Source organism: Tachyglossus aculeatus, chromosome 1 (assembly GCF_015852505.1).
Source record: "Tachyglossus aculeatus isolate mTacAcu1 chromosome 1, mTacAcu1.pri, whole genome shotgun sequence".
NCBI classification, from domain to species: Eukaryota; Metazoa; Chordata; class Mammalia; order Monotremata; family Tachyglossidae; genus Tachyglossus; species Tachyglossus aculeatus.
This window is the reverse complement of record NC_052066.1, coordinates 61,856,892-61,884,706: the sequence shown is the minus strand read 5'-3', so window position 1 is coordinate 61,884,706 and position 27,815 is coordinate 61,856,892. Positions and strand designations below refer to the sequence as shown.

At 43.8% G+C, this 27,815-nt stretch overlaps 1 protein-coding gene across 8 annotated transcripts in view; it reads right to left on the bottom strand.

Annotated features, from left to right (window-relative positions):
* The window catches only part of TNIK (TRAF2 and NCK interacting kinase), a 560,172-nt gene that overhangs the window by 142,430 nt on the left and 389,927 nt on the right, over nt 1-27,815 (bottom strand). For all 8 annotated transcript variants that reach the window (XM_038749188.1, XM_038749204.1, XM_038749246.1 and 5 more), the window contains exons 10-12: nt 18,557-18,732; nt 12,652-12,718; nt 4,400-4,604 (exon numbers count right to left, since the gene is read on the bottom strand). In XM_038749188.1, coding sequence (XP_038605116.1) covers nt 4,400-4,604; nt 12,652-12,718; nt 18,557-18,732 — 448 coding nt within the window. The remainder of the gene's footprint in view (nt 1-4,399; nt 4,605-12,651; nt 12,719-18,556; nt 18,733-27,815) is intronic.

The following is a 27,815-nucleotide window of genomic DNA, read 5'->3' as shown; positions in this document are numbered from 1 at the left end:
CATTGAGGTGATGGGAGGACACCCAAGTAGAGATGCCTTGAAGGCAGGAGGAAATGTGAGACTGGAGAGAGGGATAGAGTAGAGATGCAGATTTGGCTAACATCCACATAGAGGTGATAGTTGAAGCCCTAGGAGTGAATGAGTTCTTCAAGGGAGTAGGTGTAGATGGAGAATAGAAGGGAACCCAGAACTGAACCTTGAGGGATCCCCTACAGTTAAGGGGTAGGAGGCAGAGAAGGAGCCCATGAACGAGACTGAAAATGAATGGCCAGAGAGATAAGAATGTTTTGTTTTGTTGTCTGTCTCCTCCTTCTAGACTGTGAGCCCACTGTTGGGTAGGAACCATCTGTATATATATTTTTTCAATGGCATTTATTAAGCACTTACTATATGCAAAGCACTGTTCTAAGCGCTGGGGGGATACAAGGTCATGAGGTTGTCCCACGTGGGGCTCACAGTCTTCATCCCCATTTTACAGATGAGGGAACTGAGGCACAGAGAAGTTAAATGACTTGCTCAAAGTCACACAGCTGACAAGTGGTGGGGCCGGGATTTGAACCCATGACCTCTGACTCCAAAGCCCATGCTCTTTTCCATTGAGCCACGCTGCTTCTCTTGCCAACTTGCCAATATGTTGTCAACTTGTACTTCCCAAGCGCTTAGTACAGTGCTCTGAACCCAGTAAGCGCTCAATAACTATGACTGACTGACTGACTGAATGAATGAATGGTGGGAGCTACAGCAGTAATCTGAACTGTGTGAATCTGGGGACCATTGGCAACCTTAGGAGGTAGTGGCGGGAAAGTGGTGAGGATTAGGGCATGGAGAGCTAGGGGCCAGGGCGGAAGAGTGGCAGGGGAAGCGGAGAAAGGAAAAGTGTTTCCACCTAGTCTGGAAGCACAACCTGAGCAGCATGCCTAGCTAGGCAGCAAAGGGATAAACTCTTAGCAATGGCTCGAGTTAAATTAGTATTAAGGTATCGATTTCTTCTTGTTCTGTGACATATTCTACATTTTGATAGTTTTGCGGGCCTTTCTTTTTAGAATGTGTAAGAAAACTTTAAGGTGAATGTTGAGATCGTTTGTTGTGAATCACACTAGATAAACCAGAGCCCTTTGCTGGGTAGGGACCGTCTCTATATGTTACCAACTTGTACTTCCCAAGGACTTAATACAGTGCTCTGCACACAGTAAGCGCTCAATAAATACAATTGAATGAATGAATGAATGAATGAGTGTTTTTAACATTACGGTACCTTGCATCATTATCAAGGGTATTTAGTGAGTGCTTACTACATGCAGAGCACTGTACTAAGTGCTTGGGAGAGTACAAGTGCTTGGCTCCTCCTCCCCCTCTCATCCCCTTACTGTGGAGGTTCCCCAAGTTTCCATGCTTGGTCCCCTTCTGTTCTCGATCTATACTCACTCCCTTGGTGACCTCATTCGCTCCCACGGCTTCAACTATCATCTCTACGCTGATGACACCCAGATCTACATCTCTGCCCCTGCTCTCTCCCCCTCCCTCCAGGCTCGCATCTCCTCCTGCCTTCAGGACATCTCCATGTGGATGTCTGCCCGCCACCTAAACTCAACATGTCCAAGACTGAACTCCTTGTCTTCCCTCCCAAACCCTGCCCTCTCCCTGACTTTCCCACCTCTGTTGACGGCACTGCCATCCTTCCGTCTCACAAGCCCGCAACCTTGGTGTCATCCTCGACTCCGCTCTCATTCACCCCTCACATCCAAGCCGTCACCAAAACCTGCCGGTCTCAGCTCCGCAATATCACCAAGATCCGCCCTTTCCTCTCCATCCAAACTGCTACCCTGCTCGTTCAAGCTCTCATCTTATACCGTCTGGACTACTGTATCAGCCTTCTCTCTGATCTGATCTCCTTTTAGACTGTGAGCCCACTGTTGGGTAGGGACTGTCTCTATGTGTTGCCAATTTGTACTTCCCAAGCGCTTAGTACAGTGCTCTGCACATAGTAAGCGCTCAATAAATACGATTGATGATGATCTCCCATCCTTGTGTCTCTCCCCACTTCAATCCATATTTCATGCTGCTGCCTGGATTGTCTTTGTCCAGAAATGCTCTGGGCATGTTACTCCCCTCCGCAAAAATCTCCAGTGGCTACCAATCAATCTGCGCATCAGGCAGAAACTCCTCGCCCTCGGCTTCAAGGCTGTCCATCACCTCGCCCCCTCCTACCTCACCTCCCTTCTCTCCCGCTCCCTCCGCTCCTCTGCCACTAATCTCCTCACCGTGCCTCGTTCTCGACTGTCCCGCCGTCGACCCCCGGCCCACATCATCCCCCGGGCCTGGAATGCCCTCCCTCTGCCCATCCGCCAAGCTAACTCTCTTCCTCTCTTCAAGGCCCTACTGAGAGCTCACCTCTTCCAGGAGGCCTTCCCACACTGAGCCCCTTCCTCTCCCCCTTGTCCCCCTCTCCATTGCCCCCATCTTACCTCCTTCCCTTCCCCACAGCACATGTATATATGTATATATGTCTGTACATATTTATTACTCTATTGATTTATTTATTTTACTTGTACATATCTATTCTATTTATTTTACTTTGTTAGTATGTTTGGTTTTGTTCTCTGTCTCCCCCTTTCAGACTGTGAGCCCACTGTTGGGTAGGGACTGTCTCTATATGTTGCCAACTTGTACTTCCCAAGTGCTTAGTACAGTGCTCTGCACACAGTAAGCGCTCAATAAATACGATTGATTGATTGATTGATTACAATACAATAGAGTTGGCAGGCACATTCCCCTCCCACAATGAGGTTCCAGAGGTTCTAGAACAGATCCTAACTTATAAGCAATCCTATGGAAAACTTTAACCCAGAATACACTCATTCATGATACACTTTACATATTCAAGAAGCACAACCCCTGCCTGGATTTAGCAGTGCTTTGTCAAAAGTCCCTATGAAATTATCTAGATCATTTTGCTTTTGACTGATGAATTCTAAGCTTTTCAGCATTCTACAGAAAAAGTGTCCTTCATTCATTCATTCATTCAATCATATTTATTGAGTGCTTACTGTGTGCAGAGCACTGTACTAAGTGCTTGGGAAGTACAAGTTGACAACATATAGAGACAATCCCTACCCAACAGCGGCTCACAGTCTAGAAGGGGGAGATAATAATAATAACAATGGTATTTACTAAGTGCCTACTATGTGCCAAGCACTGTTCTAAGTGATGGGGAGGTTACAAGGTGATCAGCCTGTCCCACGGGGGGCTCACAGTCTTCATCCCCATTTTCCAGATGTGGTAACTGAGGCCTAGAGTGTGACTTGCCCAAAGTCACACAGCTGACAAGCGGCAGAGCCAGGATTTGAACCCATGACCTCTGACTCCAAAGCCTGGGCTCTTTTCCACTGAGCCACGCTGCTTCTCAAATATGAACTTTCAGTTCCAAACTGTTCTGAAGGGCCTGGGATACCAATTTGTAAACACCTAGAGGGGATGGGTCATGTCTACAAACTTTACTGTAATATACTAATGCACACTCTTAATCCCCATTTTATAGATGAGGTAACTGATGCCCAGAGAAGTGAAGTGACTTGCCCAGGGTCACACAGCAGACATGGGGCAGAGCGGGGATTAGAACCGAGTCCTTCTGACTCCCAGGACTATGCTCTATCCATTAAGCCTTGCTGCTTCTCAAGAAGCACTTAGTACAGTGCTCTGCACACAGTAAGCGCTCAATAAATATGATTGAATGAATGAATAATGACGGCGTATGTTTAGCCCTTATTATGTGCCGAGCACTATACTAAGCATTGGGGGTGGGAGGGGGAAACAAGTATAGCAAGGTGGACACAGTCCCTGTCCCATGTGGTCAAACCCCATTTTACAGATGAGATAATTATTTGCCATTATTATTATTAAGTAGCAGAGCCAAGATTAGAACTCAGGTCCTCCTGACTCCCAGGCTTGCGCTCGATCCCCTGGGACATGAAAGGGTTTCAAAAACTGGATCAATCAATCAATCAATAGTATTTATTGGGCGCTTACTGTGTGCAGAGCACTGTACTAAGCACTTGGGAAGTCCAAGTTGGCAACATATAGAGACAGTCCCTACCCAACAGTGGGCTCATGCTCTAAAAGGGGGAGACAGAGAACAAAACCAAACATACTAACAAAATAAAATAAGTAGAATAGATATGTACAAGTAAAATAAATAAATAAATAACTAGAGTAATAAATATGTACACACATATATACATATAAACAGGTGCTGTGGGGAAGGGAGGGAGGTAAGATGGGGGGGATGGAGAGGGGGACGAGGGGGATATGCGTGTCCCAAGAATTTCTCCCAGTGTGCCGTTTGAGGGCACAGCCATTGGCTGGGCCAGGACCCCAGAAACGCCACGGACTCCCCGTTTACCTCCTCTAGCCTCCTCCGTTGCTCCTTCTGCTCTTCAATTCGCTTCTGTCGCTCAGCCAGCAGCTGTCTTTTGTGCTCCTCATTCTCCCGCTGCTGCTGCTCGAGCTGCTGCCGTCGCAGGGCCTCGGACCGCTCCTTGTTGGCCAGCTGGAGCCGCAGGAAGTCGCGCCTCAGTGTCGACTCCCCCGGCAAGTTCAGGATGGAGCTTCGCAGAATGAAAGGAGGACCAGAAACCCAAAAGGGGGAGAAAACACCAGAGTGAGAGGATTGCTAACAAGTGCGAGTAACAACAAGTAACAACAGCATGGGAATGAGAGTAAGAACACAACCAAAAAATTACCAAACTAAAATGAGCCCAAGCTCACTTGGATTGGGGACGGATAATGGTAATAATAATAATAATAATAATAATAATAATAATAATAGCATTTGTTAAGCACTTGCTATGTGGCAAGCACTGTCCTAAGCACCAGGGTAGATATAAACTACAAACTACACATCTGCCAAACTAGCTCACTTCCCCCCTTTAAAGCCCTAGTGAAAGCTCACCTCCTCCAAGAGGCCTTCACAGACTGAGCCCCCCTTTTCCTCTGCTTCTCCTCCCCTCTCCATCGCCCCTACTTCCTCCCCCTGCTTTACCCCCCTTTCCAAAGCACTTGTGCATATATGCATATATTTATTATTGTATTTACTTTATTAATGATGTGCATTCATTCATTCATTCATTCAATCGTATTTATTGAGCACTTACTGTGTGCAGAGCACTGTACTAAGCCCTTGGGAAGTACAAGTTGGCAACATATAGAGACGGCCCCTACCCAACAGTGGGCTCACAGTCTAGAAGGGGGAGACAGACAACAAAACAAAACATGGGGACAGGTGTCAAAATCGTCAAAACAAATAGAATTAAAGCTAGATCAATCAATCAATCATATTTATTGAGCGCTTACTGTGTGCAGAGCACTGTACTAAGCACTGGGAAGTACAAGTTGGCAACATATAGAGACAGTCCCTACACAACAGTGGGCTCACAGTCTAGAAGGGGGAGACAGACAACAAAACAAAACATGGGGACAGGTGTCAAGTCACCAGAACAAAGAGAATGAAAGCCAACTATATGTATATTAGGGAAGCAGCATGGCTCAGTGGAAAGAGCCCTGGCTTTGGAGTCAGAGGTCACGGGTTCAAACCCCGGCTCCACCGATCGTCAGCTGGGTGACTCTGGGCATGTATCTATAATTTTATTTATTTACTTCGATGCTATTGATGCCTGTCTACTTTTTTTTGTTTTGATTTGTCTGTCTACCCCCTTCTAGATTCCGAGCCTGTTGTTGCATAGGGATCGTCTCTTTTTGTTGCCAAATTGTACTTTCCAAGCGCTTAGTACTGTACTCTGCACACAGTAAACACTCAATAAATACGACTGAATGAATGAATGAATGAATGAATGAATACAAGCTAATCAGGTTGGACACAGAACCTGTCCCACATGGGGTTCACACTCTTAATCCCCATTTTATAGATAAGGTAACTGATGCCCAGAGAAGTGAAGTGACTTGCCCAGGGTCACACAGCAGACATGTGGCAGAGCGGGGATTAGAACCGAGTCCTTCTGACTCCCAGGACTATGCTCTATCCATTAAGCCTTGCTGCTTCTCAAGAAGCACTTAGTACAGTGCTCTGCACACAGTAAGCGCTCAATAAATATGATTGAATCAATGAATAATGACGGCATATGTTTAGCCCTTATTATGTGCCGAGCACTATACTAAGCATTGTGGGGGGGGAGGGGGAAACAAGTATAGCAAGGTGGACACAGTCCCTGTCCCATGTGGTCGAACCCCATTTTACAGATGAGATAATTGAGGCACAGAGAAGTGACTTGTCCAAGGTCACACACCAGATAAATGGCAGAGTCAGACTTAGAACTCATGACCTTCTGACTCCCAGGCTGGTGCTCTATCCACTGTGCCACGCTGCTTGCATGCCCTTCAGGGTGGGGCAATCACCGACAGCACTCAACAATACTGATGCCCCTTTGCCAATGCAAAAGCAACCAAAGAAACACTGTGTTGTGTACTATCAGTTGGTTATGCACTGTAACAGGATCATCATCATCATCAATCGTATTTATTGAGCGCTTACTGTGTGCAGAGCACTGTACTAAGCGCTTGGGAAGTACAAGTTGGCAACATATAGAGACAGTCCCCACCCAACAGTGGGCTCACAGTCTAAAAGGGATGGCTAACAGTCTAACAGGATGGCTCCAAGGAGGACATGCAGAAAGGTTTTTCTGAAATGTGCAGAGCGTAGAATGTGCCGTCATCCCTCCCTTGCCTCAGGGCTACTGCTCAACTATTCTGGTGGTCCCTGTCAACACAGGTACCTCTTGGGAGTCAGCAATCAATCAATCAATCAATCAATTGTATTTATTGAGCGCTTACTGTGTGCAGAGCACTGTACTAAGCACTTGGGAAGTACAAGTTGGCAACATATAGAGACAGTCCCTACCCAACAGTGGGCTCACAGTCTAAAAGGGGGAGATAGAGAACAAAACCAATACGGTGGCTAGATTCGAGACAGCTGGGGGCCGGGTGCTGAAAATAAAATAATAATGACGGCATTTGTTAAGCACTTACTATGTGCCAAGCACTGTTCTAAGTGCTGGGGTAGATACAAGGTAATCAGATTTTCCCACGTGGGGCTCAGTCTTAGTCCCCATTTTGCAGATGAGGTAACTGAGGCACAGAGAAGTTAAGTGATTTGTCCAAGGTCACAAAGCAGACAAGTGGCAGAGCCGGGATTAGAACTCACGACCTCTGACTCCCGAGCTTCTGCTCTTTCCCCTCAGCCACGATGTCTCTCTGCAGAAGCAGTGGGCGCAGAGTTGTCCAGCAGGTTTCCAAAGCTGGCCAGGGGATGGATGGGTGATCTGAAAACCAGACTCTCTGGTATAAAACTGAACAGATCATCATCATCATCATCAATTGTATTTATTGAGCGCTTACTGTGTGCAGAGCACTGTACTAAGCGCTTGGGAAGTACAAGTTGGCAACATATAGAGACAGTCCCTACCCAACAGTGGGCTCACAGTCTAAAAGGGGGAGACAGAGAACAAAACCAAACATACTAACCAAGCGCTTTTGTACTTCCCAAGCGCTTAGTACAGTGCTCTGCACACAGTAGCACTCAATAAATATGATTGATGATGATGATACTAACAAAATAAAATAGAATAGACATGCACAAGTAAAATAAATTAATAATGACCTCTCCTACCAGGTTAGACCTTAGAAAGGGCAAAATAGACAGACTATAATGGCACGTGTGGTCTTCTCTGGCATTTTTTGGAAAACATTTGTTGGTACCCTTTCAATTGGCTTAACATTAATCAATCAATCAATCGTATTTATTGAGCGCCTACTGTGTGCAGAGCACTGTACTAAGCATTAAGCTGCGGGCTTTTCTAAGTATGCAGCTTCTGTAAAATTCAAACAGGTTCTGACAATTTGTCCCATATCTTGTTCAATGCATGATATGGGCAGTGAATTAAAGTGAAGAGATTATTGCCCCATTTATTTTCCTTTGGCAGCTTTCACTCTTTCTTCATTTAAGGAGCAGCGACTGTACCTGCTAATATCTGTGGCAGATAACAGGAACATTTAATACTTACTCTGAAGCAAAATCCACTTTTCCCTTTGGCAGTGCGGTTGAAAATGACATTAGTTATTAACATTTATACTACTACTACCACCAGTGCCCAGCACAGTCAAATCCCATTTCTAAATGATGCTCAGTGATGCATAAAGTCTGTTCCAAACAAACATTTAAATAGGCCCCTCTTGTGATGAATTGTGATTTTCAATGGAGCTAAGACTGTTTAAAAAAATGATTGTGCCAAGCAATAGCTACCAGAAAGGGTTAGAGAAGCAGCGTGGCTCAGTAGGAAAGAGCCCGGGCTTTGGAGTCAGAGGTCATGGGTTCAAATCCCGGCTCCGCCAACTGTCAGCTGTGTGACTTTGGGCAAGTCACTTCACTTCTCTGGGCCACAGTTACCTCATCTGAAAAATGGGGATTAAGACTGTGAGCCCCACGAGGGACAACCTGATCACCTTGTAACCTCCCCAGTGCTTAGAACAGTGCTTTGCACATAGTAAGCACTTAATAAATGCCATCATTGTTATTATTATTATTAAATTTAGCAGTATCTCAATGTCTCCAATTTGTCTCATTTTTTAAATTTTTAATTGCAGAAGAGTAATAATTGTGGTATTTAAATGCTTACTATGTGCCAAGCACTGTACTAAGCTCTGGGGTACATACAAGATAATCAGGTCAGATACAGGCCCTGTTTCATGTAACCTCCCCAGAGCTTTGAACAGTGCTTTACACACAGTAAGCACTTAACAAAATACCATCATTATTAAGAGGGATAGAGAACAGGTGTTGAGCCCCTGTTTTACAGATGAGGAAACTGAGGCACAGAGAAGTTTAAGTGCCTTGCCTGAGGTCATATAGCAGGCAAATGTCACAGATGGGACTGGAACCCAGGTCTTCTAACGCCCAGGCTTATGCTCTTTCTACTTCTGAATACTTCTGAAGTATAGAAGTAGTCACAAACAAATCATGCAGACTGACGAATACACTGCATTATGACCAGTCTCTAAACTGAACAGATATCCATCAGAAAGGTTCCTCACTGAAGCACATTTCTGGTTTTATGGATGTTGCGGAATAACCTTTATAAATGCAATTGGCTGTGCTGGGACTGTAGAGATTTGGAACTCGATCTCCAGGGAGTTGGCTCGTTTTCCACATGTCTGCTGGGAAGCCATCTTCATTCCAGTGCCAAGTAAATAATGGGCAGCATTCTAAATCCCCAGGGATGGATTTTATTTGTCTGCTATGTGACCTTGGGCATGTCACTTCACTTCTCTGTACCTCAGTTCCCTCACCTGTAAAATGGGGGTTGAGTCTGTGAGCCCCATGTGGGAGCCCACTGCTGGGTAGGGACTGTCTCTATATGTTGCCAACTTGTACTTCCCAAGCCCTTAGTACAGAGCTCTGCACACAGTAAGCGCTTAATAAATACGATTGATGATGATGATGATGATGATGATGACAGGGACTGTGTTCAACCCAATTTGCTTGTTTCCACCCCAGAGCGTAGTATGACGCCTGCCCTATAGTAAGCACTTAACAAATATCACAATCATCATTATTATCATTAATTTGGTCGTTGGCCCTGGAAAATGATCTAGCTAATTTGTCCATATATAGTGACACCCTAGGCAAGAAAAAATGCAGGTATACGATGACACTGACTTTACTGATCGACTGACACAGCATAATGAAAATCCAAGTCAACAGACCTGTCGAAGTAAGGAAAGCGAAACATATAGTGATCTCAAGGAAGAAGAGAGTTAGTTCAGGGAGTCAACTGAAAAGTAAGTCATTTCACAAAACGGTCATGGTTCAGAGGTACATTCATCACTAGGAATTAGATCTGATTTCTTGGGCATCATTTCTTTCTAATCCCGGCTACTAATGAAGAATGTCCCAGCCTATGGGTCCTTACCAAGCCATCCCTCACCACTGAACTCACTCTTGTCTTGGCCATGAGGGATGAAAGGCAGGGGGCTTGGGGAATGAAAGAAGACTGCGAATTTCTGCTTTTTTGCATGGGTCTACTTAGGGAAGTTCTAGGAGTGTGCCCTCATTGAAAAGCAAAGGACAGGAAGTCAGGAACCCTGAGTTCTAAGCCCAGCTCGCCACTTGCCTGCTGCTAATCAACAAAAACGTTTGGTTCATAATAATAGTAATAATAATAATAATAATAATAATAATAATGATAATAATAATGGTATTTGGGAAGCAGCATGGCTCAGTGGAAAGAACGCAGGCTTTGGAGTCAGAGGTCAGGGGTTCAAATCTCGGCTCCACTGGCTGTCAGCTGTGTGACTTCGGGCAAGTCACTTAACTTCTCTGGGCCTCAGTTACCTCATCTGTAAAATGGGGATTGACTGTGAGCCCCCTGTGGGACAACCTGATCACCTTGTAATCTCCCCAGCGCTTAGAACAGTGCTTTGCACATAGTAAGCGCTTAATAAATGCCATTATTATTATTATTACTAACTATGTGTCAAGCACTGTTCTAAGCGCTGGGGTAGACACAAGGTCATCAGGTTGCCCCACGTGGGGCTCACGGTCTGAATCCCCATTTAACAGATGAGGCAACTGAGGCACAGAGAAGTTAAGGGACTGGCCCAAAGTCACATAGCTGACAAGTGGAGGAACCAGGATTAGAACCTATGACTTCTGATTTCCAAGCCCGTGCTCTTTCCACTAAGTCATGTGTCCCCATTCCTCAAAAACCTCCAGTGGCCACCCACTCACCTCCGCATCAAACAGAAACTCCTTTTTGGCTTTAAAGCAGTCAATCAGCTCACCCCATCCTATGTCACCTAACTAATCTCCTATTAGAGCCCAGCCTACACACTCCTTTCCTCTAGCGCCGGCTTACTCACTGTGCCCCAATCAATCAATCATATTTATTGAGCGCTTACTGTGTGCAGAGCACTGTACTAAGCGCTTGGGAAGTACAATTTGACAACATATAGAGACAGTCCCTACCCAACAGTTGGCTCACAGTCCCACGTTCTCCCACTAGCCTGGAACTCCCTCCCTCCTCCATGTAAGCCAGACCCCCCCACTTTCTACACCTTCAAAGCCTAGTTGAGGTAGCATCTTCCCCAAGAGGCCTTCCCCAATTAAGCCCTCTTTTCCCTAGCGCTCTCTCTCAAGGCTTTGGAAGTCAGAGGTCATGATTTCTAATCCCGGCTCCGCCACCTGTCCGCTGTGTGACCCTGGGCAAGTCACTTAACTTCTCTGTGCCTCAGTTTCCTCATCTTTAAAATGGGGATTGAGATCATGAGCCCCACTTGGGACAACATGATTACCTTCTATCTACCCCAGCGTTTCGAACAGAGCTTGGCACATAGTAAGACCTTAACAAGTACCATAATTATTGTTCTGGGTCATCTTTGCATTTGGATCTGTGATCTTTGGATATCTGACAGTCACCTGCTCCTACCCCCAAAGCACTTAGGTACATATCTTTAAATTAGGGACTGTCTCTATATGTTGCCATCTTGTACTTCCCAAGCACTTAGTACAGTGCTCTGCACACAGTAAGCGCTCAATAAATACGATTGATTGATTGATTGATTATAAATTACTTAGTCTTATTAATGTCCATCCCCTCTAGACTGTAAACTCATTATGGGCAGGGAACATACCTGTTAAGTCTGTTGCACTGTACTCTTCCAAGCACTTAGTACAGTACTATGCACATAATAAGTGCTCAGTAAATACAGTTGATTGTGTGACTTTGGGCAAGTCATTTAATGGTTCTGTGTCTACATCCTCATCTATAAAATGGGGGATAAAAATACGTGCTCTCCCTTCACCTTAGGCTGGGAATCCCATGTTGGGCAGGACCTGTGTCTGACTGTATTCATTCAATCGTTTTTATTGAGTGTTTACTTTGTACAGAGCACAGTACTAAGTGCCTAGGAGAGTACAATACAACAACAGTCACTTGCCCTGCCCACGGCAAGTTTACAGTCTAGGGCGGGAGGGGGAGACAGACATCAATATAAATAAATTAATAAATATGTATTGCATCTATCCTAGTGCTTAACATATTTTAAGTGCATAGCAAATATCACTATTATTATTATTGTTAATATTATTAGCAATATGGGAAGCAGCATGGCCTAGTGGACAGAGCTTGGGCCTGGAAGTCAGAAGGATCTGGGTTCTAATCACAGCTCCGCAATGTATCTGCTGTGTGACCTTGGGCAAGTCAAGTCACTCCTCTGTGCCTCTGTCACCTCATCTGTAAAATGGGGATTGATACTGAGAGCCCCTGTGGGCCAGGGACTGTGTCCAATCTGATGATCCTGTATCTAACCCAGTGCTTAGAATAGTGCTTGACACATAGTAAGCACTTAACAAATACCATCATTACAGTGCTTTGCACATAGTAAGCTCTTAATAAATGCCATCATTATTATTATCATTATTATTATTATTAGAGGCAGGTCCAAAACAGCATGAATAGGGTTACAGTAATGGATCACAAAAAATGGATAAGAAAGGAAAGGAGAGGAAAAGTGAGATTTATAGAGACAAAAGCGGTGTGTGGAAATGCAAGGACAGAAAGTCTGGTGGCATTTTCCCTTTCTTACCTGGGTTCTCCCGAGTCATTTTCCTCTTCCTCTTCTTCACTTCCACTGTATTCATACTCTGTCTCATCTAAAAAGAGATTTAGATGAGACCTGAGGCTTTTTGACTTTGTTCACTCTTTCCCACCTTTACAAAATCTTGATTTGCTGTTACTCTTTCCCTCTTATTAGAGTAACAGATATCATCCCAATGTGCCCACCAAGTGTCCACTTAGACATGATTTTAGATAGTGGATCTTTCCCCAGAATGATCATAATTCTTCCTTCACTACACAGGCAACAATAATAGCTTCTTAACAAGCATTTAACTCGGATTTCCATGGATTCAGAATTTATCCCTAGATAGCATCTTGAGGAACAACAGAAGGTTTCTCTTTTGGACAAAATAGAAAGTTAAAAACATATTTTAAACCATCTGCTGAGCCTTACTTTACTAGAAAGAAAATGTGAAAAATGAAGATGGAAGCCTTGTGGCTCTAGTTTTTTTGCTCTAGGAACCACCCTTCCAAATTTAGATCTAATACAGCTTCTTTTGGACACTTATTTACCTTCTCTCCCTTTAAGATGTTGGGTGTGTTCAGTCCTCCCCTCTTCCTCCATACACAACCCCTTTTCAGAAGCAAATGTTCCTGGCTATAAAAGGTATGCATCCATGTGGTTGCAATCATGCTTTAAACTGAATTTCCACGGAAATAAACACCGAGCTCAGAGTGAAATGCAAAATTTTCATCTAATGAAGGAAATCACAGCAAGAGAGAGTCTCATATTAATCCAATTACTTCTATTCTCTAGGGTGAAACTTTCATTTTTCAGGCTACACAATTTTAATTTGTACTTCACTGGAATCTGGTTTGATTGCTTTTATATTACCAAAATGAATTAGCAGGTGTCGACATGTCTTGTAGAAAACGGAGTATTTCTTAAAAACCGAGAAGTCATGAGAGTTTGGGACGTTAGACTCTTCCAAAAGTTTGGCAGTGAGAAAAATATGAACGCAGGGCAGAAAGATTAGAAATAAATTACATTTATATATTAGACCTCGTGCCTGATCTTGAAGACGTTTGGACACGATGTCTTGCCTTTGGGGTTTGTTATTTTTTGGGTTTTCATTTCTTGTTTTAACTTTTCCCAAAACATCTCATGAAAACATGAAAATGACCACCCTGAATAGGCTGCTGTCAGGATCCTGCTGGTGACTGGGCATATTATGTTCCACAATCAGAGACTGCACCCATTCTCCCTATATACTGTCTTTTATTGTGTGCTAGTGGGTACAGGAGGATTGGGGTAGAAAGTGTAGATGGCTCAGCGCAAAACAACACCGCTACAGCAAAAAAGATGCAAGTGTATATTCGGGCGGAGGAAGGATTTACTTCTTCCGCTGGCGACTGAGCAATGTTCACTCTGAATGGAAAAGGACCAGAAAATGTACACTATTTTCACGGGCCTTGTTCATCCATGTGGGGGAGAGTCTCTCTCGATGCTATTGACCCCCACGGCTACATCCTCCCCATAATCATGTTGTCCTTGAATTGAAGAACAACTCTAACAGCGTGGCTCGGAGGAAAGAGCCCGGGCTTTGGAGTCAGAGGTCAGGAGTTCAAATCCCGGCTCCACCAATTGTCAGCTGTGTGACTTTGGGCAAGTCACTTAACTTCTCTGGGCCTCAGTTCCCTCATCTGTAAAATGGGGATTAAAACTGTGAGCCCCCCATGGGACACCCTGATCACCTTGTAACCTCCCCAGCGCTTAGAACAGTGCTTTGCACATAGTAAGCGTTTAATAAATGCCATTATTATTATTATTATTACTGTGAACCTGTGAGGGATCAGAAGAATCATAGGCCAAGGGAAATTTTGGGAAATAAGTCAGAGGGTCCTTGCAAAGCAGAGGGAGTGAATGAGGGCCAGAATCAGTGTGGCCTGGTGGAGAGGCCATAGGCCTGAGAGTCAAATGACTTGGATTCTGATTCTGGCTCTGATACTTGCCTGCAGTGTGACCTTGGACAGATTACTTAACTTCTCTGGGCCTCGGTTTCCTCATCTGTAAAATGGGGTTGAAATATCTGTTCTCCCTCCTACTTGGACTATGAGCCCCATGTGAGACAGGGACTATGTCCAACCTAGTTATCTTGTATCCACCCCTGTGCTTAGTATAGGAAGGGTTTAACAAATACCAATTATCACTGTTAGAATAGTAAACCCCGGGATCAGAGTGAGGCAGCTCAGGGTAAGGGGAGAGGCAGTATGGCCCAATACAAAGACTGTAACCCTGAGACTCAGGAGACCCAAGTTCTAACCTAAGCTCTGCCATATATGCTCTTTGAACTTCAGTTTCCTCATCTGTACAATGGGAAGATACCTGTTCTCCCTGTCTCAGATTATGAGCTCTAGGTGGGCCTGGGTCTTAACTAATTCGTTCATTCAATCATTTATTGAGCGCTTACTGTGTGCAGAGCACTGTACTAAGTGCTTGGGAAGTACAAGTCAGCAACATATAGAGATGGTCCCTACCCAACAACGAGCTCACAGTCTAGAAGGGGGAGATGGACAACAGAACAAAACATGTAGACTATTAGACTAAATAGAATTATAGCTATATGCACATCATTAATAAAATAGAGTAGTAAATATGTACAAGTAAAATAAATGGAATAATAAATATGTACAACTACATACAAGTGCTGTGGGGAGGGGATGGAGGGAGGGCGGGGGGGTGATGGGAAGGAGGAGAGGAAAAAGGGAGCTCAGCCTGGAAAGACCTCCTGGAGGAGGTGAGCTCTCAGTAGGGCTTTGAAGATCATCTTGTACGAAGCACAGTGCAAGACACATAGTATGCACTTAATAAAGACTATTATTTTCATTAATAAGGGGACATCAGAGAAGATTTCAGATGGAGTAATGAAGGTATGTTACATTTGCCTTTGAGAGACGACTTTTTGTTGGGACCTTGGGAAGAAATACCATAGTAATAGCATTTATTAAACTCATACTATGTGCAAAGCTGTAAGTTTGTTGTAAGCAGGGAAGATGTCTACCAACTCTATTTTACTGTACTCTCCCAAGTGCTTGTACAGTGCTCTGCACAGAGTAAGCACTCAATAAATATGACCGATTGATTACAAAGTACTATACTGAAGCACGGTTGAGAATTAGACACTGTGTAAGAAGCCAGAATGTAATTCAATGTTTTGCTTTCATTGCATCTGAGCAGGAAGGAGGCCTAGTGGAAAGAGCATGGGCCTTGGAGTTAGAGGACCTGGGTTCTAATCCCAACTCTGACACTTGTCTGCTGTATGACCTTGGACAAGTCACTTCTCTGTGCCTCAGTTACCTCATCTGTAAAATGGGGTTAAGACTGAGCCCATGAGGGGCATGGACTGTGTCCAACTTGATTGGCTTGTATCTGCCCCAGCATTTAGCATTTAGAGAAGCAGAGTGGCTCAGTGGAAAGAGCACGGGCTTTGGAGTCAGAGGTCGTGGGTTCGAATCCCGGCTCCGCCACACGTCTGCTGTGTGACCCTGGGCAAGTCACTTAACTTCTCAGAGCCTCAGTTACCTCATCTGTAAAATGGGGATGATGACTGTGAGCCCTGCACGGGACATCCTGATCACCTTGTTTCCCCCAGCACTTAGAACAGTGCTTTGCACATAGTAAGCGCTTAACAAATGCCATTATTATTATTATTATTATTATTTAGCTCAGTGCCTGACATACAGTAAGTACTTCACACTTACTCTCTAGACTGTAAGCTCATTGTGGGCAGGGAATGTGTCTGTTTATTGTTGTATTTTCTCTCCCAAGTGATTTAGTGCAGTGCCCTGCAAACAATAAGCGTTCAATAAATATGTGTGAATGACGAATGAATGAAAATATACCACTAAAAAAATACTCACTGCAACACTGGACACACACACACACACATACAAAAAAATAAAAATTAGGCCTTCTGATAATGAATGGTTGTGGTAACATCTTAGAATCATGTTGCGGCTAGGGCAACTATTGCTAGTTCTGCTTCCTGTGACTGCCAACATGAACACCTTGCCAAGTCTCTCGATGCCTACTTAGAAACCAGGAATAGAAGAATCCTGGAATTCAAGAAAAATGCCGGTATTCTGGTAAATACCTTCCCTAGAACCTCAACCTCTTCACTGCTGTCCATTTGCCTTTCTGCTGATGTTTAATTTATTAAGTTACCGATTAGGTTTAAATAAGGAGGGTAAAGGCCCAGATAAAGAGCAGCATAATCCATGGAGCAAAGCAACCTTTTTCCAGAAATCATCTATTTCCAGAAAGTGCTTGGTTTCAGCCATTTCACTACAGTAGGATTTCAGTGTAGTTTCCAAATGTCTACTTTATTAGGCCTTGGGAGATTCTGTACCAAACTCCAGATATTATTGCACTTCCAGTGAAAATGACCATAGTATAATCTTTATTTCACCTTATGTCGGTGGTGGGAGAATCTGGAGCCTGGGAATGAAGGAGGCATCCTTAGGTAGTGCTGTAACACTACAGATAGGAGAAGAGAGCTAGCTTTGTTTAGAGATAATGTAAATCTGTAACTGGAACTTCAGATGGTCTGCATTTTCACCTGTCAAACTGAAATTACGCTGAAATAAACACAGAGTTCAAAGCGAAATGCAGAATTTGTATCGAGTGAAATGTTTTTCAGGTGAAAAGACATTCCTGGCATTTGCCTCTCCTAATGGAGCTCCTGATATTGACTTACTAATAATTGTGGTATTTGTTAAGCCCTTACTATGTGCCAAGCACTGTACAAAGCACTGGGGTGGATACCAGCAAATCGAGTTGGACACAGCCCCTGCCCCACGTGGGGCTCACAGTGTCAATCTCCATTTTCCAGAAGTGGTAACTGAGGCCCCAAGAAGTGAAGTGACTTACCCAAGGTCACACAGCAGGCATGTGGCGGAGAGGGATTAGAAGCTATGAACTTCTGACACCCAGGACTGTGCTTTATCTACTATGTCATGCTGCTTCTTAGTTATGGAGATTTGATCACAGGATTTTTTTTTGTCGCCACTTAAGACAGGAAGACTAGAAATGACAGGCCAAAAGGAACAGATGGTGGGGTTTCTTTTCCTGTGAATGTTCTTGGACATGATTCTTAACTGTCAATTCTGCAGGATTGACGGCAACTGCTGGAAGTGTAGGAAGGCTCCCCCCTTCTCCCTCCCCACAACAAGCAGCCTGCCTCGCTTCTGAGGGTTGTAGAACGAGGGGAATGGGAAACATGAATGACACTGTATCAGTCAGGCAGATGCACTGAAGACAGGCTTCCCCACGTGGGCTCCAAGGTAAAAATGCTAATCTGCTTTCTTCACGATTCCCATAGCTTTGAGGTTGAGCTGTCAGTGTGGCCTGCACAGATTTGGGTCCCAAAATAGGCATTTCTACTGTAAAATAATTTCCCCCAAATACTCATGTCCCAGGAGAAGACAGTCTTACTGTACCAGAATTACACTTGTGAGAAGCCGGTTTTTAAATGGCCGCCACTCTATGTCTTTTGGCTTTTCGATTTGCAGTGCACTGAATATTCATTTTTTTATTTTAAGGAAACTTTTTCTTCATTACCTTTCAGAGCGGGTCTTTATCTTTTACTCAGAGGAGTTTCATTGTATCACCCAGCGTGATTTTGTTCAGGGGAATAAAGATGGATTCTTTTCAACATGTCTATCCTTTGAAAAAGAATATTCATTTTAGCAGGGCCCCCTGCATTGACACTCCAAACATCTGTGATCTTAGAGGCCTGGATTCAGTCATTCAACAAAAGAATAATGGGAATCTATCTGAAATGCAGACCGGTCTCCACATGGGCCCAGCAAGGCACTATGACCCGGCCCATGTTTTGGTTCCGCAGCTAGAAAGATACGGATTTGGTGCTGACCTTTCTCCCCTCGCTTCTTCTTTGTTCTATCAATATGGTCCTTGAGCTGGATGCGGACCTGTCTCTCATTAGGCTGGTCTCTGATGAACGGATGCTTCATCAGTTGTTCAGTTGTAGGTCTCTGACTGTGATTCTTCACCAAGCAGCTTTCAATGAAAGACTGGAATTTTTTAGACCTGTTGTCAGGAGAGAGAGAGATGAAAATGTAGCTGACACCCATAAAACTCAAAGAAAAATCACCACTGATGGCTTACGGGAAAAATCACCACTGAGGGCTTACGGGAAAAATCGTGCGGCTGGAATGTGGACCCAACAATTAATACCAAAAAAACCCTCGAATGCTTAAATGAACTTGATTATACCAAATTACTCTGGACTTTTCAGTTCAGAACTCTGAACTTGCAAATAATGACCGAGCCAAAGCCCATCAGCCTATTTGGATTTTAAACAGCAAGTTTCAAGCTTAAATTTTTATCATATATGGGCTTTTAGGGTAGCAGCATGGCCTAGCTTATACAGCATGGGCTTGGGAGTCCCTGCTCTGCCCCTTGTCTACTGTGTGACCTTGGGCAAGTCACTTCCCTTCTCTGGGCCTGAGTTATCTCACCTGTAAAATGGGGATTAAGATTGTTGAGCGCCTTTATGGGATGTAAACTGTGTCCAACCTGATTAACTTGTATCTGCCCTGGTGCTTAGTACAGTGACTGCCACATATTAAGTCCTTAAATACCATAAAGGACATATATACCTGTATATATGTATATATGTTTGTACATATTTATTACTCCATTTATTTATTTATTTTACTTGTACATATCTATTCTATTCATTTTATTTTGTTAGTATGCTTGGTTTTGTTCTCTGTCTCCCCCTTTTAGACTGTGAGCCCACTGTTGGGTAGGGACTGTCTCTATATGTTGCCAACTTGTACTTCCCAAGTGCTTAGTACAGTGCTCTGCACACAGTAAGTGCTCAATAAATATGATTGATTGATTGATTGATAAAAAAGACAGGATTATCATCTGCCAGGACCATCTTTCAAGCTCAAACCTGAGCTCCTAAGATTTTTGTACCATATCAGACAAAGAGGGTGGAGGAAGATTGTAGCGGGATTCTATTTACTGAAGATGTGGAGGCTGGGTAGCTTCTCTCCTGGGCTGAAGGTCTCTAATCTGGAAATAAAGGGGACTGATGGAGACTTTATACTATGGAGAATATACTCTGGAGAAGCAGTGTGGCTTAGTGAAAAGAACACAGGCTCGGGAGTCAGAGGTCATGGGTTCTAGTCCCAGCTCTGCCTCTTATCAGCTGTGTGACTTTGGGCAAGTCACTTAACTTCTCTGTGCCTCAGTTGCTCATCTGTAAAATAGGGATTAAGACTGTGAGTCCCACGTGGGACAATCTGATTACCTTGTATCTACCCCAGTGCTTAGAACAGTGCTTGGCACATAGTAAGTGCTTAACAAACACTATTATTATTATTATTATGGATAGCTCGTCACCCTTCCAAGGCTGAAGCAAGGGCTGTTGAGATGGGAAGTACCAATGGCACGGAAACTGAGAATCTTCTCTCCCTGGCTGCTGAATGCCGTGTGGCTTTGGATCTCCTTAAAACCAGGACTCCGGGATCTGCCTTCACACAGGAATAGTCTTCCCCCAAGTCCTGCAGGCAGCAAGGAGGTACCCCGAGGAGGACAGAGGTTTGTAACACAAGATTGTTTTCCTGGAGAGGCAGGGAGACTGAGGACACCCCCTCCAAAAACCATTCACTTACTGTCTTGACAGTATTCTTTCCATTTGCTGACTCTGTTTGCAATCCACTATTACCATTGCTGTTATCTCCCCCACCTAGATTGAACCCTGTGTTGAACTGGGATGGTGTCCAATCTGTTATATATCTACCCTCGTGGCTCAGTGAAAAGAGCACAGGCTTGGGAGTCAGAGGATGGGTTCAAATCCTGGCTCTGCCACTTGTCAGCTGTGTGACTTTGGGCTTTTTATAAATCAATGATTAAGAGCTTACTATGTGCAAAGCACTGTTCTAAGCGCTGGGGAGGTTACAAGATGATCAGGTTGTCCCACAGGGGGCTCACAGTCTTAATCCCCATTTTACAGATGAGGCAACTGAGGCCCAGAGAAGTTAAGTGACTTGCCCAAGGTCACACAGCTGACAATTGGCAGAGTCAGGATTTGAACCCATGACCTCTGACTCCAAAGCCTGTGCTCTTTCCACTGAGCCACGCTGCTTCTCACTTCACTTCTCTGGGCCTCAGTTCCCTCATCTATAAAATGGGGATTAAGAGTGTGAGCCCAACGTGGGACAACCTGATCACCCTGTATCCCCCTCAGTGCTTAGAACAGTGCTTTGCACGAAGTAAGTGCTTAACAAATGCCATTATTATTATTATTACACTAGAGCATAGAACAATGTTTGGCTCATAGAAAGAGCTTAATAAATACAATGAACCAATGAACTAACTGGGTGTTGGACTTGAATGTGTGCACATGAGCATGGTATTCTTGATCTCATATAAAGTCCTATAACATGTGATTTTGCAGGGTTTTGAAGGGTTAGAAAATTCTTGGCAAGCAACTTGTCCTAGTGAAAAGAGCCCAGACCTGGAAGACAGAAGGAACTGGGTTCTAATCCCAGCTCTGCCACTTGTCTGCTGTGTGACCTTGGGCAAGTCACTTCACTTCTTTGTGCCTCAGTTACCTCATCTGTAAAATGGGGATTAAGACTGTGAGGCCAAGTGGGACATGGACTGTGTCCAACCTGATTATCTTGGATCTACCATTGAGCTTAGTACAGAGAAGCAGCATGGGTCAGTGGAAAGAGCACGGGCTTTGGAGTCAGAGGTCATGGGTTCAAATCCCGGCTCCGCCACTTGTCTATGTGACCTTGGGCAGGTTGCTTAACTTGTCTGAGCTTCAGTTACCTCACCTGTAAAATGGGGATTAAGACTGTGCATCCCACATGGGACAACTTGATCACCTTGTATTCCCCCCAGCGCTTAGAACAGTGCTTTGCACATAGTAAGTACTTAACAAATGCCATCATTATTATTATTACAGTGCTTGACACATAGTAAGTACTTAAATACCATTAAAAAACCCTTTATTGGGGATAACATCTGTACTCAGCCTTTTGCCTAAGGACTCACCCAAATCTACATTACTGCCCCTGCTCTCTCTCCCTCCCTCCAGGCTCGCATCTCCTCCTGCCTTCAGGACATCTCCATCTGGATGTCTGCGCACCACCTAAAACTCAACATGTCCAAGACTGAACTCCTTGTTTTCCTCCCAAACCCTGCCCTCTCCCCGACTTTCCCATCACTGTTGACGGCACTACCATCCTTCCCGTCACACAAGCCCGCAACCTTGGTGTCATCCTCGACTCCGCTCTCTTGTTCACCCCTCACATCCAAGCCATCACCAAATACAACAGAATTAGCAGACACATTCCCTCTCCATAATGAGCTTACAATCTAGAGGGGAAACACGTATTGTACAGATGAGGAAACTGAGGCACAGAGAAGTTAAGTGACTTGCCCAATATCACAACACAGGCCAAGAGCAGAGCCAGGATTAGAACACAGGTTCTTTGACTCCCAAGTCTTCTGCCTCCACTAGGCTACGCTGCTTCCTGACGTAGTATGAGTCTTAATTCTGAATTCTTCCTCATGGTTCCCCCTATTTTTGGTCTGTTATACCTATATTTCTGGATTATTTTCCAGGAAATTTTTAATTGTGCCTTATTAGGATAGGGTTCCAACCCAAAACATTTGTCTTCGGACCCTAGTGATAATCAAGCATTAGTGCATTTCTTGACTGCCCACTGGGTGCTGAACATTGTATGCTGAACATTGTACAAAATTATTGGAAAAAAACAAAACACCAGAAGCAAGTGACATGATTCCTGCCCTCAGAGGCTTACAATCATCATCATCATCATCATCATCAATCGTATTTATTGAGCGTTTACTGTGTGCAGAGCACTGTACTAAGCGCTTGGGAAGTACATGTTGGCAACATATAGAAACAGTCCCTACATAACAGTGGGCTCACAGTCTAAAAGGGGGAGACAGAGAACAAAACCAAACATACTAACAAACTAAAATAAATAGAATAGATATGTACCATATATGTACAAACATATATAATCTAACAGGTAGTTTGGTGTCACGGTACAGAAATAAGCCCAGGATTTCTTTTCCAACCCTCTTCTGTCACTTTGGGAGCTACTGAATGTCTTGCTCTGAAAACAACTGTGGGGAAATAGCTGCATACTTAGCAAAAATGTAATTTTTTTTGGGGGGTGGGGTGAAATTTCAAACAAATTATATCATTAGATTGTTCTGCCTTTTCTAAAAAACAATTCAAACAAAACCTTAGTGGTAACCATTTCCTTATAAAAATGAGAAAATCAATTTTATTGGCTAAAACCACAGAGGGAAAAGTTTATTTGTAATTAATTCTTCTAAATTATACCTGAGGAAGGCGGGTAGATGAAAGTTGGGCTGAGAAACCAATCTGTGGTGGTTTTACAAATAAGATTAGTGCAAACCACAAATTAATATTGGACACCTATAGGAGGACAGCTATTTAAGCAAGAAAAAGTAAATTGCTTTCCTTCTTTGGTGATTTGCAGCTTAAACAACAAATCAATTTACAGTGCCACCTAATGACTGGAGAATTAAGCATGAAAGTGGAGTGGTTCAAAAAAATTATAATCCTGAATTAGTTCTGATACACAACCAGAAACAATGTAATTCTCTGACACAATTCTGGATAGCAAAGGGAACGAGTAACTACGGCTGAGAGCCAGTAGATAATCAATCAATCAATCAATCGTATTTATTGAGCGCTTACTATGTGCAGAGCACTGTACTAAGCGCTTGGGAAGTACAAATTGGCAACATATAGAGTCCCTACCCAACAGTGGGCTCACAGTCTAAAAGGGGGAGACAGAGAACAAAACCAAACATACTAACAAAATAAAATAAATAGAATAGATATGTACAAGTAAAATAAATGAATAGAGTAATAAATATGTACAAACATATATACATATATACAGGTATATATGTATATATATATATGTAGATAAGACTATTTACTCTCTGAAAACCCAATAAATTCTAACTTTTTTTTGGTCATGATATCTGTTAAGCACTTACTCTGTTCCAGGCACTGTACTAAGCTTGGGGTAGATGCAAGATAATAGGATTGGACACAGGCCCTGTCCCACATGGGGCTCATAATTTTAATCCCCATTTTTCAGATGAGGTAAATGAGGCACAGAGAAGTTAAATGACCTGCCCATGGTCACACAGCAAAGCGGTGGATCCTGGATTAGAACCCACATCCTTCTGACTTCCAAGCCCATGGTCTATCCAGCGTGGCTCAGTGGAAAGAGCGCAGGCTTGGGAGTCAGAGGTCATGGGTTCGAATCCTGGGTCTACCACTTGTCAGCTGTGTGACCTTGGGAAAGCCACTTAATTTCTCTGTGCCTCAGTTCCCCCATCTGTAAAATGGGGATTAAGACTGTGAGCCCCAAGTGGGACAACCTGATCACCTTGTATCCCCCCCAGACTTTAGAACAATGCTTTGCACATAGTAAGCGCTTAACAAATACTATCAATCAATCAATCGTATTTATTGAGTGCTTACTGTGTGCAGAGCACTGTACTAAGCGCTTGGGAAGTACAAATTGGCAACATATAGAGACGGACCCTACCCAACAGAGGGCTCACAGTCTAGAAAGGGGAGACAGACAACAAAACAAAACATATTAACAAAATAAATACAATTTTTTTTTGCACCATCCAGTCATTAAATCGGGTTCATTGAGCGCCCACTGCATGCAGAGCACTGGACCAATAACAATAATAACAATGATGATGGCATTCACTAAGCACCACTAATACTACCATTATTATTATTATCCACTAGGCCATGGTGCTTCTCAAGAAATTCTTGCTGATAATGTAGATAGGATTATAAACTTATCTATCAAATAATAATCATAATAGTAGTATCTGTTAAACTTATGATGTTCCAGGCACTGTACTAATTAAGTCTTTCAATCAACAGTATTTATTGAGTGCCTTCCCAGATTGAGCCCTCTTTTTCCTCTCCTCCTCCCCTCCCCATCGCCCTCCCGCCCTACCTCCTTCTCCTCCTTAAAGCACTTGTATATATTTGTACAGATTTATTACTCTATTCATTTTACTTGTACATATTTTCTACTCTATTAATTTTATTAATGATGTGCATATAGCTATGATTCTATTTATTCTGGCGGTTTTGACACCTGTCTACATGTTTTGTTCTGTTGTCTGTCTCCACCTTCTAGACTGCGAGCCCGTTGTTGGGTAGGGACCATCTCTTTATGTTGCTGACTTGTACTTCCCAAGTGCTTAGTCCAGTGCTTTGCACACAGTAAGTGCTCAATAAATATGATTGAATTGAATGAATGAATGAGTGCCTGCTGTGAGCGGATCACAACGCTAAGTACATTCTCCAGCCCAGCCCGCACCCTCCGCTCCTCTGCCGCTCACCTCCTCACCGTGACTCGTTCTCGCCTGTCCCGCCGTTGACCCCTGGCCCACGTCCTCCCCCTGGCCTGGAATGCCCTCCCTCTGCCCATCCTCCAAGCTAGCTCTCTTCCTCCCTTCAAGGCCCTACTGAGAGCTCACCTCCTCCAGGAGGCCTTCCCACATTGAGTCCCCTCCTTCCTCTCCCCCTCCCCCCATCCCCCCACCTTACCTCCTTCCCTTCCCCACAGCACCTGTAAATATGTATATATGTTTGTACGTATTTACTACTCTATTTTACTTGTACATATCTATTCTATTTATTTTAATTTGTTAATATGTTTTGTTTTGTTCTCTGTCTCCCCCTTCTAGACTGTGAGCTCACTGTTGGGTAGGGACCATCTCTATACGTTGCCAACTTGTACTTCCCAAGCGCTTAGTACAGTGCTCTGCACACAGTAAGAGCTCAATAAATATGATTGATTGACTGATTGATTAAGTACTTGGGAGAAGACATTAGCATTAGGAGGTGTGATCCCTGCCCTTACGGCACTTTGCATTCTAGCAGAGGAGGAATTAACAGCCTGAAGCAAAAACTACCCCTCTTTTTCATCAAACCTTCTGATTGGTCTTTACCTACTTGAGTAGGACAAAGACTCAACACATTTAACTCCTCCTGAATTTAAAGACATCTATTGTATGTTAAATACCAAGTGGATGTTACTTGACCAATCAGTCGACAGTATTTATTGAGCCCTTACAGTGTGTGAAACACTGTACTAAGCGCCTGGGAGAGTACTGCACAACAGAGTTGGTAGAAAAGTTCCTTGCCCACAACAACCTAAGAGTCTAGGTCTAATGGAAGTAAAACACATTCATGAAACTAATTTGCATGCACCCTAACTGCTAGTGCCTTAGTTCTTTCTATTTCTCGTTATGCTCCTCCTCCCTTATCAAACATTGTGTACAGTATAATGAAACCATCTGACCTTTCAAGTTTTAACAGTCATTGGTATTTACTGAGTACCCACTGTGAGCAGGGCATAGCTTGGCCTAGTGAATAGAGCAAGGGCCTGGGATTCAGAAGGACCTGGGTTCTAATCCTGTTCTGCCATTTGTCTCCTGTGTGACCCGAGGCAAGTCACTTCACCTTTTTTTTAATTGCATTTGTTAAGCGCTTACTATGTGCAAAGCACTTCTCTGTGCCTCAGTTACCTCATCTTTAAAATGGGAATTAAGGGACTGAGAGCCCATGTGGGACAAAGACTGTGTCCAACTCAATCACCTCCTATATACCCCCATGAGCCCGCTGTTGGATAGGGACCGTCTCTATATGTTGCCAACTTGTACTTCCCAAGCGCTTAGTACAGTGCTCTGCACACAGTAAGTGCTCAATAAACACGATTGAATGCTTAGTACAGTGCCTGCACATAGTAAGCGCTTGCCAAATACCACAATTATTACTATACCAAACATTGTAACAAGAATGATTTTTATTTTAAACTCACAACAGCCCTGTGAGGTAGAGCGGGGCAATCATTATTACCGTCATTTTACAGAAGAGGAAACTGAGGCCCAAGCAGCAGCTTGGCCTAGTGGATAGAGCACCGGCCTGGGAGTCAGAAGGACATGGGTTCAAATCCCAGCTCCTCCTCTTGTCTGCTGTGTGACCATGGGCAAGTCACTTCACTTCTGTGGGCCTCGGTTACCTCATCTGAAAAATGGGGATTGAGACTGTGAGCCCTATATGGGACAGGGCCTGTGTTCTACTTAATTGGCTTGTCTTGCCCCCCACCCCCTACCCCCCAGCGCCTAATTGAGTGCCTGGCACAAAGTAAGTGCTTAACAAACACCATCATCATCATCATAACAGCAGAGTGGCTTGCAGCCTCCTACTCTTTCCACCTGACCCACTAACTCTACCGCACTTGTAGCAGCAGAAAAGCAGCATGGCTTAGTGGAAAGACCACTGGTTTAGGAGTCAGAGGGCCTGGGTTCTAATCCCAACTCCATCACTTGTCTTCTGTGTGACTTTGGGCAAGCCACTTCATTTCTCTGCGCCTCAGTTACCTCATCTGTAAAATGGGGACTGAGACTGTAAGCCTCACGTGGGACAACCTGATAATCTTGTATCTATCCCAGTGCATAGAACAGTGCTTGGCACATAGTAAGAGCTCACCTGCCCTACCTCCTCCCCCCCTCCCCACAGCACCTATATATATGTTTGTACAGATTTATTACTCTATTTATTTTACTTGTACATATTTACTATTCTATTTATTTTGTTAATGATGTGCTTCTAGCTTTATTTCTATTTATTCTGACGACTTGACACCTGTCCACATGTTTTGTTTTGTTGTCTGTCTTCCCCTTCTAGACTGTAAGCCCATGTTGGGTAGGGGCCATCTCTATATGTTGCCAACTTGTACTTCCCAAGCACTTAGTACAGTGCTCTGCACACAGTAAGTGCTCAATAAATATGATTGAATGAATGAATGAACAAATACCATTATTATTATTATTATTGTATATGTACCATCAGCCTTTCCTTGTCCAGGCTAAGAATGGGGCTAATTCATTAATCCTTAATTAATTCATTAATCCTCAACTGCTTCAGTTCATAGGAGATGCTAATGAAACTGCTTAATGGGCCAAATGAGGAGACTAAAGTAAATCCAGATGGCACAGTAATATAGAGAATTGAATGCCACTTCCATTCT